The sequence below is a fragment of the Etheostoma spectabile genome, unplaced genomic scaffold (assembly GCF_008692095.1).
Source record: "Etheostoma spectabile isolate EspeVRDwgs_2016 unplaced genomic scaffold, UIUC_Espe_1.0 scaffold00018970, whole genome shotgun sequence".
In the NCBI taxonomy this organism is placed as follows: domain Eukaryota; kingdom Metazoa; phylum Chordata; class Actinopteri; order Perciformes; family Percidae; genus Etheostoma; species Etheostoma spectabile.
In genome coordinates this window covers 8,368-24,472 of record NW_022604597.1, presented here as the reverse complement: position 1 = coordinate 24,472, position 16,105 = coordinate 8,368, and the positions used below count along the sequence as shown (strand labels likewise).

The 16,105-nt window shown below is 40.6% G+C and overlaps 1 protein-coding gene across 1 annotated transcript; it reads right to left on the bottom strand.

The window, feature by feature from the left end:
• Window positions 1-4,286: 4,286 nt before the first annotated feature.
• LOC116683398 (cyclin-dependent kinase 5 activator 1) lies at window positions 4,287-10,615 on the bottom strand. Its single transcript, XM_032509870.1, has 3 exons — window positions 10,043-10,615; window positions 7,078-7,696; window positions 4,287-6,794 (listed from the first exon to the last, which is right to left on the bottom strand). Exons 2-3 carry the CDS (start codon window positions 7,582-7,584, stop codon window positions 6,303-6,305), a joined length of 999 nt encoding a protein of 332 aa, XP_032365761.1. The 5' UTR covers window positions 7,585-7,696; window positions 10,043-10,615; the 3' UTR covers window positions 4,287-6,302.
• Between the last annotated feature and the right edge of the window lie 5,490 nt (window positions 10,616-16,105).

Genomic DNA, 16,105 nt, shown 5'->3' with positions numbered 1-16,105 from the left:
TTATATAAAGTACCAGTTGATCAAATCATTTCTCACATACATAATCATACATCCACAAAGTAACAGACTGCAGCATCAGCACTCTATTAACACGAGTAGCTGTGACTTTTGTTCAACAAAGATTCTTGTTTACACAGTATATTTCGAAACTGAAAAGGAAGGGAAACCATAATAACTTCATCATCATTATCATAAGCTTCATATGTTACACGATTGTTTTTGTCTTGTACGTGTTGCAAGATAAAATATGGCACATAGTTATGAGTTGATCAATGATGAGAGCATATATAAGAGTAACACTTTGTAATTCACGAAAAAGGTTCATTCAGAGGACAAGATTCCTTTCCTTGCCTCCTGTCCTGGCTTCCTTGTCTCGTTTTCATTGTCCCGGCACAGCTGGAAGGACCGGAGAAGGTGGAAGCAAAAGTAGTAAAAAATCACAAAGGAGTTTTGCTCATCAGTTCTTTTGTTTCACAGAGAAATTCATAATTTGTCATTGTGTATGTCAAAAGCTGTCATCTGGCATCCACGTGGTGTTGATTAATCAAAATATAATACTCTTTGTGTGAGTGTGTGTGGGAGGGGTGTTCTGTTCCAAGGATAAGGTGTCAAATAATAATAATATAATAATATATAATTTAATATAGAAGTAGTACTGACCGTTTGCTAAACCCCTTTTTTTTAAGAGTTGAAAGGTTGGTTTTAGCCTTCCCTAAACCACAAGAACGAAAGAGTGAGGAGCAAAAGGCTAACTAGAGGTTAGGTGAGTGGTTACCAAAGTCCGGAGACACCCAGGGTTCCTTGAAAGTGTTTCAGGGGGTCCCCAGAACAAAGGGAAATAATTTATTTTTACTATAATTACATCCATAACTAACAATGAACGTACAACTAGTTTGGGCGTGGGTTTCTTACACTTATAAAAGAACATTATATAAGTTGTCCATGGTCTAATTTGTGTCAGTTTAGGGGTCATGACGTGTAAACGTTTGGGAACCACAGACCTATGTTATAAAGTTAGCTGCTTTTTCATGCTCTTTACTAGATTTGGGGCCATTCACACACCAGCAAACCTAGCCAACGTTACTGGAGATCATGTTACTTTTGTCATTTTACTCTCATAAACTTAAAAAATGTAAACAAAAAACAGTCCCATCTTACTTTTGTCCTTATCATAGTTATAATACTGGGACTGACTATCTCTACACTGAACTAAAGGACCATACTACTAGATGGATTATCAACTGCTAACTTTTTGCCAGGGACCTGACAGCTTTAGCGTCAGTCCTTTAGCATGCAGCAAGTGCATATTTAAGAGCCCCTTTACCTCATTTTAAAAACAAGTCGGATAAAAATAATACAAAATGATGATGAAATGATTTACCACAAAGAATCCAGTTAACAGTTTTTGATTTCAACATTCACCATTCTAAATCTAAGTGATAGTCAAAACACTGTATTGTAGACACAGACTTCTTTCAGTAAAACCCATTTCTTGCTGGGATATAATCCCCATTTAACCTAGTAGGCTACTTGCAGTTTTACGGAGGAGGATTAGGACCGAAGTAAAAAATGTCTTTAAATTCTGAGTTTGAACTCTTGTACTGTAGGTGTACTTTTTTTTACTAAACTTTAATCTCAGAATTCTCAGTAAAAGGTCAGAGTTTAAAATCGGAATTCTGACTTTAAGCTCAAAATCCAAATACATTTTTTCATATGTGACCTTGCCCTTATCCTCTTCTGTACGGTTTGTACAACATATTAAGGAAACCTGATTACTCCACAGTCATTTTTGGAATGCTACTTTAACGTTCACCCGTCAGAAACAGCTATAGCAAGAAAGATATGTAAACAAGCTTGTTTGCCATTAATTCATTCTTCATGTGCATATTTGTATCTAACGTTTGACTCTGCATCAAGTTTACAATATTTTTACTGCAGCCCAGTGGTATCATCTTACCACAAAATGCAACCAAAACTAAAACATCACCTGCATTGTGGACATACCCAATCTGGAAACACGCTGTTTTGTTGACTAGCTTTTAAATTCAAATTCCCCCATGTTGTATCAACTTGTATCCTATCACAGAGCAGGCCAAATGTCATTATTCATAAATTATAAATTTTCTAACAGACTGCTGAATGCTCCAGCATTGGATGATTCCAATATTGTCAAAGTGACACATAAAACGTCACTGTGTTAAAATCACAAGCATTCCATTTTGATTTCATGTTCCTACCATTGGAACAAAGTCCCATTAGTCTGGTTGACACATGATATAGCAACATTGTGAGAAAGTGTATTCATGATTCCTTTATAGTCTTTCTTGTTGTCAGCAGTCAGAGACTTTTGAGTTGGCTCATGTTTCTTTCTGTGTTTTTTATATGAAAGAGTTAGCGTTCGGAATGATATGGCACAAGATCTCAGCTCTGGTTGAGAAAGTAGAGCTTCTCTAAAACTGAAGACGGTTTATTGGCTTCCGTTAGACAAAGTGATGTGACATTAAGGCGAGGAATCTATTGAGGCACTCGGTTGAGTTTTTTTTCCATGATGTTCAGTCGTATAATTTCTTCAGTGGCTTTAGAGGGAGCTTTCCAAAGTTTGTAAAAAGAATTCGGATGATGTCACCAGGGTCATCTCTGCTTGGGTTTGAGACTTAAAGCTATAGAGCATAATTTCTGTCGCTCCCAAACAAAACTGTCGGTACAACAACATGATACAAGCTTTAGTTGATTACGCATGCGCCCCCATCCATCCCTCCTTCACAAGTTGCTAGTAACCAAGGAGGACAGGGAGGATTAAAATACATGATGGACTTTATAGCAATTCAAAGACTGGATGCCTTGGCATCTGCTGCTTCAACCTTATTTACGTATGATTTTGTTTCTAACAGAGTGATGAAGAGATCAATCTTTGAAAACAAAACAAAAAACAAAACAAGCTATAATGTAAGTTATTAAGCAATTGCACACTTTCAATTCACATCCACAAAAAAGTGCTGGTTTTAACACTAATTCTTACTCTTTAACAAAAATGTCTATCTCTGAAGGGATCCTTTCCATAATGTTGTCAGACACTTAGAATAATAATGTGAGTCTGTCAGTGGTAAAACAAGCACTTTAAATACAAGAAAATCAACCACACACATTTGCTAAATACTGGACCAATTTCAAAGATTCTTGTTCACATTAGTCACTTAGACACAAAAACCTAGGAAAATAGGGTCCACTAAAACTGATTGAAACTTGCATGGATTTTGAAGTTTTGCCAACCTAGGCTATAAGGTACTGGTTTCTGAAAGACAGACCCGTTTGATCTGGTAAGGATCTTCTACGCCCGTACGCACCATGGAACCAAGAACAGCAGAAATTCCGATGAAGGATTGGTGCTTTTGCTTGCCTTTATCGGTGTATTTGCAGAATAGGCAAGGCTACAACTAGCCTGTCACACATTTCCTTCATTAGAGAGTTTGTGCCAAGTTGCCTGGATGTCACATCACTGAGTCTAGCTTTCAGCAGTACAGCGCGGTGACCACTCAGTCTCTTCTGTAACAATAAGTGCGGTGTGCCCAACACAGAGCAGCATGCTAGGAAACCTATAGAAGCACACATGCATTTCAAACAACTCGGCGAATAACAAAGCCATCAGGTACATGGACCAGAGAGTCTCTACATATGGGCTGGGCTAGTTGGACTGCATCAGACAGGACGAGACTGGAGCAGGTGGACGGAGAGAGGAAGAATCTTTGTTGTTTTTAGTTAGTCAGAGCAAAGGAAAGAGGAGCAGAAGAGGTCCCTCGAGCCGCGTGGCAACAACAACATTGAAGCATTGTTTTGGAAGAAAAAGTCACATCTGTACTTGTTCTTTACACATGTTCTTTAAATGTACTTTCATTTGGACATGTGTAGCTGAATGTGTCCTCCATGCCCCTGCTCCACAAATCATTCACACAGTATGAAGCATACAAGATGGGAGCCGTGTTTGAAAACAGAAATCTCTTTCTTTCTTTCTTTCTTTCTTTCTTTCTTTTAGAGTTGCAAAGCTTAGTTGATTAGTTGTCAACTATTAAATCAATTGCAAACTTTTTTGATAATTGTTTAATCAGTTGGAGTTATTTTTTATGAAAAAAGTAAAGGTTTTGCTCATTCCAGCTTCTTAAACTAACTATTTTCTAGTTTCTTCTCTCCTCTGTGACATTAAACTGAATATATTTAAGTCATCTTGACCTTTGGTAAACAACAATCAACCTTTTTCCTATTTTCTGACATTGTAAAGACCAAACAACTAATCTTTCTTTCTTTCTTTCTCTCTCTCTCTGTGGTCACTCAGGACAGCACCATTATGGACTGCAGGAGAAATGCAAGGGGTGCAGGAAGGAATGAAATCATATCCAGTGTAATATATGCCTTGGTGTGGTCATTATTGCATTTTCCCATATTTTTGTAAATGTAAACATCTTAGAGAAGGGCATGTTTAATGATTAATAACCTGTGTGCAAGGGATTAGCTTGCACACAGATTAAGCATTTCATATAAACATTTCAAATAAATAACTGATCTCCAAAATCACAGCAGATTGGACTAGATAAACCCAAATGTTCCCTCTTATAGTACAGCACTTTATGTAAGATGTGGACAAATTAATCCACTACAGTACAATTATGCCAAAGAGCGACTTAAATTTCACAGCCTCACAAGTTTGCCAACCAGTTGGGTTGTGGTCGATTCTAGCTCATCCATGTTGTTGTATTATTTAATGGTTTTAAAGTTTCAACAGTGGACCTCACAGCCAGTGTTGGGGAGTGCAATTAGCTAAAGCAATAGGGGAAAGTGGAATTGGCAATAAGCAGGTGGTCATATGCAACGACATATGAAGTGACCTTGCAAGGTGTTTTTTGATTTTTATTACCAGGACATTTCTCTATAGCGGAAATGCCTAGATGCTATCTCACAATATCATCCTATCAGTACACTATATATATATATATATATATATTTATGAATTAAGAATTAAGGGTGAATTATATATATATATAAAATTCACCCTTAATTCATAAATCAGTGTTGTCTGGCATTTCTAAACCAATTCATGTTTTTCTATCAACAGAGAGAAAAATAATTTCAGTGATTGATTGCATTTCTTATCTCACTGAAACAAGGTACAGTTCAGACTGCTGCATGTCTCTCAGCCTGAGGCAAAAAGTAAAAATTATAACTATCCCTTTCTCACAGCCTGTTAATGTCACATCTGCAGACTCAAATGAAGCGGTGATACAGAATAAAAATCTGCAGAATGTAGCGGACTGTTTTTTCTTTCACTAATTCTTTTAAAATCTGTAGAAATTCTGCGGAAAAATTTGCAGAATTTCTGGTTGCAGTGGACATTTGTTAACATTATGATATATGTTTCATTATTACATTTTTTAGTCATTTAAAATCTGGACAATCTGTGGAACTTAATGGACTGTTTTTTCTGCTTCCCGTGAATGTGTTAACATTATGTCTTATTTTTTTTAGTTTGTTGAAAATCTTTGGAAAATCTGAGAAAAGTCTGAGGATATCTGAGATCTGCAGATTCCGTCTGGACATGCACAGCACCAGCCCTATTGGCCAGGTGTTTGCTAAAAGATCCGTCTGTGTTATCAATTACATTGTCCTTAAAAAGCAAATTATGGGATCTCTAACTTAAAGCTTGTTATTGTCAAATCCTGTGCCTGTGTATCCAGGCATTGAATAGCCTGTCACCCCTGAGAATCTAATCAGATCCAATCATGTCCAATAATGTGGCTAAGGATGCTGTGGCCACACCCTACAGCAACTGTGGTTTGATCGGCATTGCTGTGGTTAAGGTTCCCTGTAGGCCAATTTCTGCCTTCAGGCGAGACACAGATTAGTTAGTGCCTCTGTCTGTTAGTTAATAGAATCTTTTTTTACAATTTTCAGCAATGATCCAAAATGATAATCTGCAGAATTAAGCTGGTTTGGGTAGAGATAAGCTACATTTTTCTTTATTTGTTTAAAATATGAAGAAAATATGCGGAAAACTTTGAAGAATTGTGCGTCTTCAGATTCCATGTGGCCCTGCTCATTACCCAAATTCAGATGATTAAAACGCAGTGGTTACTCCCAAAAGCTCTTTGTTCTGGGTTACAAACAGGGCATTAGGTAAATGATTACTAGTAGAGACACCAGACAACAGTCCTGCACCAAGGTATCCCTACGCTGCATTACATTAGACCATCCATTCTCAACCTATTAACTCCTTTTTCTATCCATCCATCCTTCCTTCCCCCTCCCAGCTCCCTCTATCGGTCAAGCCCTATGAAGAGTTTGGTCTTCTCCTCTTCTTTCTTGCTCTCGTTCTTCAAGTCAGCAAACACCTGGGTAAAGAAGTGCGGGTCGGTGTTGATCTGGAGCATTTTGCCGCTCATGCGGTTGATGATCTCTAGGCAGCGGTCCCAGAAGGCTTCCTTCTCCGCCTCAACCAGGAAGGGCTTCAGGGGGTAGGAGATCTCGTTGCCCATGTAGGAGTAGGAAAGGTAAAGGCAGGTAAGCAGTGAAGCCTGCAGCTCGCGCTCTGAGGTCAACTCGGATGAGACCACATCACGGCACAGCATGTAGAGGAAGACCACATTAGCTGGAGTGATGAAGCCCTGATCCTGCCAGCCCTGTAGCAAGAGGGAGCGGTCAACGCTGCGCAGCCACAGCACCGGGTCGGTCGGAGATAAACGCTTCAGTCTGTAGCACCGGCGGCACAGGAACTCACCCAGGCTGCGCATCAGTTCGCTGGTGGAGGCCTAGGTTGGAGAGAGAGAAGGAAAGAAAAATAAGGTAAGGTAACAATGAGGATTAGGGAGAAGATCAGTGAAATGAGCCAGCAGTGAGTATAAGTCAATGTTTCTCAAATGGGAGTCCTTTGGAGTGCTGAAGGGGAAAGTGAGATTTTCTTTAAATGTCAGTTTGAAAAGTATTAATCATAATTGCTAATTGCTAATTCCTAAAAAAATTATTCTGCAAAAAGTTCAATCAAAATCAAAAATATGTTTCGGTTAGAAAAAAAAAAGTTAGGGTTTAGATTACCTGGACAATGACACGTTTTGGTGTGCCCGTTGCAGTAGACGTTTGGATCCCGGAACCTGTGAGGGAATTCTTTTTGGCAGCAACAGTAGCTACATTAGCCAAGGTCTTGGAGATGGGCAGGTTGGAGGAGGTAGTGGTGGTAGTGTCCTGGCTTGAGGAGTAAGAGGAAAGGTTAGCACAGGACTGAGACTTCTTCAGCTTCAGGCTACTGGAGGCTGAGTTGGCCGTGGCTGTGGCATGGCCATCCAGAGGGCTCCCTTTCCCACCATCCCCGCCATCTGCCTGCAACTTCTTGGAGCCCTTCCTCTTTGCCGATACAGCCACAATGCGTTTCCATGGCAACACACTGATGATAGAGGGGCGTTTGAGGGATTTTCCGGCTGCTGCAGCAGCATCTTTTGCGTTTCTGCTGTTCTGGACAGCTGTGTAGTGGCCTACAGTGGCTGGGCCGTCCTCAAACAGCACAGCCTTGCGGTAGCTGGGAGACAGAGACAGCACCGTACCCATGATGTCTGCACAAGGGTTAGCAGTGGGAAGCAGTGGGGGGAAAGCTCTTTGATTGATCAAAACAAAGAGCTTTGAGAGGACCAAAGTTTCTCAATTGTGGAAGAAGTCAAACCTGTGAGTAAAGAACAAAAAGGAGTGACGGTTTTCCATTGGTCACATTACATATGGTAAACAACGCCAAATTAAGCTGTTGACATCAAACACTTCATAGTTAATGACCAAATTATCAATTTAAAGGGAGAAACTACAGGCAAAAACATAGTTTTTCATTTTTGAGTTTTGGCCTATTTTGCTACATAACAAGTTTTCTTTCAGACTATTTGGAGAAAACAAAACGTTCAAAACACACATTAAGGAGTTTGTTTTACAACAATTTGTCTATATGCACCAGTAAATTTGTCCTAAATTCACTAAAAGTTAGCTTTGAAAAATAATTATTGTACAATATACATGATTATTATACAATACTTTGTTTGCATACGTACAATTTCAGAAAACTTTTGATAAAAAAATATTTTTCGTATTGTAAGTAACCAACCAAGGAAGTTTCATGGTGATAAAATGTTTCCCCTATTTACCTGCAGTGTCTCCCCAAGTAAATAAAAGGTTATGTTTTAATTTCAAAGGATAATCTAACTCAGGGTCAACTTCCTAGCCTTTTTCTGAACTTTTAAGCGCATCTCAGGGTCTTCCTCAGCAGATGGAGTTTTATCAGTTTTCATGGAGATAACAACCTTTAGTTACTGTTGGGAAACAATGAGATCACGATTGTTTTGTAGTTCGAGTTTTGAATCTCCAGTGTTTGAGTCCAAGTCTGAATCTGTCGAGTCACCATTACCTGAATTTGAGTCTGAATCGAGTCACAAGTCCAAGACTCGAGTACTCTCTCACTGCCTATTACACATAAAAGTAGTCAGTAGTCTTCCAACTTCCAAGGCCCAATTTTATGAATGCTCGAGTACGATTTAATAAATTCTCAAGTCCAAGTCATCAGCAAGCGAGTCCAAGTTGATTCCCGAGTCCATAGAATATTGGCTTGAGTACTGTATCACTGTGAGACATACAAGGATACTGTATATCCATTTTCAAACAATTGCTCCATTCACTTGGATGATGTGAGAGAAGAAAGAGGAGAGGAGGACTGACTCAAAGTGTGTTGAGACAGATACATCTTCTGGAAGGAAAACACTGTTACAATTTATGATACCAATAGAAGCAGATAAGAGAGGCTTTGTTCAGAGTTTTCACAGAATGGAATGTTACAGATTGACAACAGCTACTTTTGTGTTACAGCCACAGTGTCCCAGCAACCATGACAACAAACTCCATCTAATGAGGAAGAGGGTGAGATGCAATTAAACATTCTAAAAATAGCTTGTAAGTTAAGTTTTTTTTCTCCTTTTTTTGTCAAGCTATTGTTTCTAAGACCAAGAATGTCCATTTACACTGTTGTCTTCAATTGTTTGTGAGAAGAGAGCAAAGAGAAAACCAATCATGGTCCATTTATTACTTTTTTCCAGAGCTTTGGAGATCATCTTACCCAATAAGATGGAGACAATACAATTTCATTGAAAGCCCTGCAAAAAAGCTAACAAGTGGGCCTTGAGTTTTCAAACCACTGTTTTTGAGGGTTTTTTTAAGGACTGTGACTCATTCCCTAAAAAAACATCAAAAACAGGAAGGAAACCTTTCAAGAAGTTAAAAGGCAATTGCATCGAATTTTACAAAACTACTGAAACATTACTTCCAATGATCAAGTGCAAATAAATATAACATGTAGGATCTGATGGCATCCCTTCACAGTAGTCACAGTACCAGTGTAATGCACACTCCAACAGCTGTCACATGTCTGCTGTTTATTCTCTTGTTAAAGAAAATGAGCATGCCCTGGTTGTTCAGCAGAAGCGACCTCAGCAACCATGCATGAATTTAATTTCCACATGGTTTTAACCAACAATCAAACCGTAGTCTCTGTGACTAAACATTGTGGTGCTGATATCTCTCTACATAAAACATATTATGTATTGTCTTTCAGTCAGTGTTACACAGGCCTGCAGCCGTTCCAGTCTTCATCAGTATTATATAAGAACCAAGATAAGGCCACAGAGGCATGAGAAAGAAATGTGCGCAAGCATCCATCTTAGCTTCAAAATGGAAGCCTTGAAAACAGCCCCAACACTAGGCTGCTTCACAGACATAAGCCTGTGCTCTCACACAGCCAATGCCTAAACACAAGACATATGATGATGTTGTCTTTAATGCTTGTATGATCAATTTTTGAACATAAATGATGATAACATGAAGATTTGAGTGGCCACACACCTGTGCATTAGGTGCATAAGTCAGTTGGCAATTCAGCTTTTTTTCGGGAGAGGGTATTTTCATTTGGCTGTTTTATCATGCAGAGCTGAACAAATGGCGTTGCCATACACAGCAAAACAAACCTTTGTGTTCCTACCTTCTACTTATTCGGCTCTTCTTGTGAGATCCATGTATCATACCTTGACCCCCCTTGCTGCTGAGCAAATACGGTCATAAATTGGACGCGCTTCCAAGCTGTCCAGGGTCCAGGGCGTGAACAAGGACGGCTCGGTCCCTGATAATGTGTTGCCTGAGCCCCCAGCGTTACAGACCGACAGGGTTGTCTCCCAGCCGGTGGGCTACTTCCTTTTTTGTTTTGTTTTTCAAATCTTCATTTATAAAATGTCCCTCGCTCATGGATGGGAACGCAGATGCGAAGCAAATGCAAACTGTGCTCCAGTCTCTCGCAGCGAGTGTGAAGATGTGTTCCATTGAGAAGCGAAAATCTATACGGTGGCGATTAATGAGCTGCTACGATGCTCGTAGCTTGGACAAACCTTCCTCTGACATGAATAAAAACAGCACATATCGCTCTAAAAATCTCAATCAACACAAAAGGGAAGAATACCAAGCGAGCGAACGAGAAAAAAATGGCCACTATGAATTCCAAAAATAGACAGCAGCTTATACCCTCAGCTATGTAAACCTGCCAGAGAGAGAAGGGGGGGGGGATACCCGTTGCTTTGATGCGGGCATCTGCAGTTATTCGGGTTGGATGTGGGAGTAAAACGGTGCCTTCTCATTGGCCGCTGCCGGGATGCTGCAGCTGATTGTCGCTGTCGCAGCCGTGCGCTAAAGCCATTTTATTGGCCGTGGAAGGGCTCCAGCCTATTGGAGGTTTGCTGTCCGAGGTGCTGAACCAGATGTGTCAAAGCCGCTGCTGTGGCAGAGGAGTGAGGGAGGGAGGCTGGCTGCTTAAGACGAACACGGAGGATTTTATGAATGACTGTGAGTAGGCCGAGCCCCACTAACACTGTGACAGCAAAATCCGCCTCCACACAAATGTGCAGAAGTTTGACAGTACACGATGTGCTTAATGGTAAAATTATCCTCTCATTATTAGAGAAAGTCTATCTTTTCGGCCCAATATAAATATGCTGCAATTTAAATGAAACCTACATGAAGCATGATGTTTTATCTTACTCATGATTCCTCTGAGCTACAATTCACCTTATCTTATAACAATCTTAATTTTGTAAGGGTAATGGGGAACAGGGGCAAGGAAACCCCAGCGTCAGGTATGTGTACAGTTACAATAAAGCTGATTAATGCATAATTACAATCCATTATAATGGTAAGTTCAAACACGCATTTTACTGCTCTTTAAGTCAACACAGAAATAGATGTATGGATAAATACAAGGATAACAAACCTGAACAAGGTAAACAAACATTTTACTTCTATGTATAGCTATAAGAATGTATATTAAAAACTGTAAATATACATTTACACTTAAAATTGGTGTTGGAATAAATTATGAATTAATATAACAGGTAGCCTATATGTATGTAGTTATGACCGTATATAGGCCTACACTATATATTTCACATATTTTCACAAGTTTAAACACTAAAAAATATACAATTTATTTGGAAAGGTGGATGCTTGGTGTTACAGGTTGTGATTCTAAAATTCGGTGTTCTGGACCTGCTATCTAATGGCATAAATCACCTGGCTGCTGCATGCCTATGTAAATACACATTTAGGGGAGGCCTGCATCCCCCAGTTGGGGTTTTAATTTGCAACTATGACCATCTTGCTCTGCATAATCCTTAGAACCTTCCTTTACAGTAATGTGCTTTGTGTTTCCTGGGCCTGTATTTATAAAGCTTCTCAAAATGCCAATTTAAATTTAAGGATTAGAATTCGTAAAATGTACTCCTACTTTCAAACTTAAGTTAAAATGCAAGTTACCATATTTCTTAAGCTAAGAATCACTCTCACTATTCCAGTTATTTAAGACAGCTCAATTTGTCTCTCCAGTGGTCAGGAATTGCCAGTAGAGGCTTGTGATGTCACTGAGAAGATGGAGACGTGCACCAATCCTTCAAGGGGAAATGTTTGTTACAAGCAGTTAATCAAACGGTATCGTTTGGACAAAGCAGGTATAAAATATCATAAAATCTAGAATGTATACTGTATATGGGCAGGTCAGTTAACAGTCAGTTAAAATTTGTAATGAAGACATGGTGGAAAACGTGTTTATCTTTCATTACCAATGTGTATGTCATGATGTGTTCTCTTGAAAATTCTTTATTATCAAATGTGTGTAGAATGTATTCTCCTCTTAGGAATTTACACTTCAATTTGAATTTATCTGAGTATTCTTGAAGGAATACGCCACCGTTTATTGAAATAGGGCTTCACACCGACTTCTTCTAAAGTTACTGGAAGTCATTCATTTTCAAAGGAAGCCGGCTTCTCTCCTGCAAGGAGCGGCAAATCTGTCGGCGTAGCGTTTTGGGCGTTTTGAGCATGTTGAGCGTCAATCAGAAAGTTGAAATTCCACTTTATGGTAATGAGCCATGATGCAGTTCAGCGGCAAGCAGCGGCTAATGCCAGCCGCCAATCAGAATATGGCGTCCTTCACGCTGGCTGATTCCGGAGAAACAGACAATGTAAACTTTTGTTCCTACCAAAACATTAATTCTGAGGACAAGCTTATACTCGCCATTGCTGGGTTACCTATCGCTTATGATATAACGTTGTTTGTACATAGGGACCAGTTAACGTTACCTGCTGGCTACATGGTCTCTAAACAGTTCGCTCACAATCGACGTCCTGCACGGATCACTAGGTTAGTCTAGCGGCTGCTCGCTCGGCTTGCACGCCGCTACGACTCAGCGGCTAACAAGTGAGCTAACTGCTAACAGACACCGCAGCGACCAGTTAACAATACAAGTCCTGTCATTATATATGTAATTTATAAAAGGTTTCTCGTGTCAGCACATTGGCCGTGCAGTGGCTGTTTGAGCTTTTCCCAGTTGAACAGAGAACGCTGCCACGTCAGAGCGGCCAAAGCGTCAAAAAGCTTCCCAGTACTTTTTGACAAGCCTCCTTGGCAGGGTGGCTAGAGCTTCTTTGCAGCTCAAGTCGGCAGCGGTGTGAACGTACTGTTATCACGGTCTCCCCTAGCTGTATATAGGTAGTTTTTTGTCTCAGTGCATAAATTGTTTTAGTCCGGTGCAACACTGGCAGCGTCGCCACTAGTTAGCTTTCATTTTTACAAACAACATGCTAACCGGCAACATAGGATTCCATTCAGTACGCTAAGCTAACTAGTGGCTGTGCTGCTGGTGTTGCACCAGACTAAAACAATGCACGCACTAAGACAAAAAATGAGTTGGCCCACCCATCTACAGCCAGGGGAGACAGTGATAAGCCCTATTTCAAAGGTGGCGTATTCTTTTAAAGGAGAATTTTGGTCAATGTTTAAGTTAATCTTGATCGCTATAAATGTACGTGTTTACTTTTTTCTGCTACACTGGGACGTCAGCGAAAGACTACAGCTAGCCTTCTCTTACGGTTTCACTTTGCAAGCCACATTCATCATTTGGCCCGTTTCTGTGTAGTTACACAGTCACTGATATGGTCATGACCACTACAATGCTAATTTACTTATTTTTGAGGGGGAATAAACTTCAAGTTTTTGTTGCAAAGGCATGACCTGTCCTTTGGAGGATATAGCCAAACCCAGGGCTGCCAACTCTCACACACTGGCCGTGAGACACACCAATTTGACTGGTTTTACACGCTCACACGCCACCCCCCCGATTTTGCACACTGAAGTGTCAACCCGGTCGGTCCAGTTTTTGAAAGATGAGTTTATCTATAGATCTAGCTGTTGAGCCACTTATGATCGACTAGTTGTGCTTTCAGAGACTGTGAGGGGGTTCAAGAGCGCTCCCTGTCTGTGGAATTTTAGAATTGTCGCAAACTGAGGACATTTTTTTCACGATGGTGATGGAGGTGCATTTCCCCGGCTTCTCTGTAACAATAGAGGTGAGCAGCGCGGCTGGTAGCGTAGCAACTTCAGTTAATTTTAGTGGACTCGCTCTGCTGTGGGCAGTGACGTGTTGCATCCGTGCGTAGACCTCTGATGATTAGCAGCGTAAATGTAAATGTGCTGTCTTTATATAGCGCTTTTCCAGTCTTAACAACTGCTCAAAGCGCTTTTACATCTACAGGAAACATTCACCATTCACACACATTCATACACTGTGGCCGGGGATCAGCGGAGAAATAACCTGCACAGCAGACTATATTACAACTCTCCAAATCTCGGACAACAGAGATGGGAGGAGTTATATTTTGAATGTGCACAAAGTTGTAAACATGAGCAGAAATCTGAGGAAGCACATCTGAGCTATACTATACTATATATACGATACTGCAACGTTGGGCCACTATTGTGCTTCCTAACCTCGGTGCATCTCTAAATCTAACTGTGAATGTTTCATAAAAATTAACAAATAGTCTTTATTTTCCCAAAAAAGTAAATGCAGTAAGTGGGGCACAGAGGATGAGGGCCAAACATTACTGAGCCTTGGCACAAAGGTTAAAGGATTAGAATTTATGTTAATTTAGTGGTTCTTATTCTTTAGAATTTCAATGGTCTTAGTTGATCCCTCAACATTAATTTAACTTTGGGTCCCTGGTCCCTACACCAGGAACCCCTGGACCTGATCACCACAGACCCAAATCTTCTCAGCTGTTGCTGACATATGCTCCTGTCTCTTCATGTGGTTCATTATGTTTGGCATATTGTCTGGGTCAGTTCTTATATCATGAGAAGTTAATAATGTAAATACTTAGGGATGTCCCGATCCCGATCTCGAGATCTGCAGATGGAAAGGTTGCTAAAGCAAAGCAACAAACGCTGGACGTTATGAGGAGAGACAAATACTCCAACGAAAATAATAGAGTAAAGAAGATCACAGAAAGGTTGGTCAAATTTTTTGCTCTTGACAACCAGCCAATCGCAGTAGTTGAGAATGTCGGACTAACTCTTCTTCTGGAAGTTTTGGACCCATGCTACGCTCTGCCATCGAGACACTACATTGCCGACACAGCCATACCACAGCTGTACAGCAAAGTAAAAGAAACAATACAAAGTAAGTTGAACCGCAACGTTGTTAGTTTCACTACGGATATTTGGAGCGCAGATATTTGCCCGATGTCCCTACTGAGCCTCACGGCGCACTGGGTTGATCCAGAAACTTATGATTTGAAGCATGCCGTGCTGCATGCTCATCAGTTCCGCGGGGCTCATACTGCAGAACATGTCAGACAAGCCATTTCGGAGATGCTGAATGCGTGGGGAATAGACAAACAACATGTGCATGTAATTTTACGTGACAACGCAAGGACCATGAAGAAGGCAATGGATGAATTGGGCGTGCCAAGCCTGGGCTGTATTGCTCACTCACTCCAGCTAGCTGTGCATGAGGGTTTGCTCTCACAACGTAACATTATAGATGCACTTGCCAACGACGGAAAAATCATTGGTCATTTCAAGCACTCGACTTTGGCATACTCAAAACTACAAGACATCCTAATTGAGATGAAAGTACCTGTAAAGCACTTACAGCAAGATGTCCAAGTAAGATGGAATAGTACACTGTACATGATGCAGAGCCTCCTCGGCCAAAAGCGCACCCTGAGCGTTTATGCTGCAGAGCACAACCTCCCAGCTACTCTAACAGTGAACCAGTGGGGACTGATGGAGAGGGCGGTCGAGATCTTAGCTCCATTCGAGGAGCTAACAAGAGCTGTCAGCTCTGAAACAGCCACTACAGCTGACGTGATTCCTGCAATTGCCGCCCTGAAGCGTGTTCTTTCCAGAGAGCAGACCACTGATGAAGGAGTTAAGACTATGAAAAGGACCCTATTGGAAGCAGTGGAACGTTTCAGCCACGTTGAAAGTGATCCACTGTATTCAGTGGCCTCATTGGTGGATCCAAGATACAAAGACAGGCAAGTCCCTTATATGTATATTTTGTTGCAGAATCAAAATCATGCAGAATTATGACTTGTTTCAATCTATAGAAATATGCACTTTATTAACATTCACATTATTGTTTTTTTTTCCAGACACTTTGCAGATCCTAATAGCTTGGGGCCTGCCAAAGATGCTCTCATTAGAGAGGTGGAGAAGATG

Excerpts from the sequence above, each read along its gene's own strand:
- LOC116683398 (XM_032509870.1), bottom strand. The coding sequence starts at position 7,584 with ATGGGTACGGTGCTGTCTCTGTCTCCCAGCTACCGCAAGGCTGTGCTG. Across the intron at positions 6,795-7,077 it reads CAAAACGTGTCATTGTCCAG|GCCTCCACCAGCGAACTGAT; the intron begins GTAATCTAAACC and ends TCTCCAACCTAG.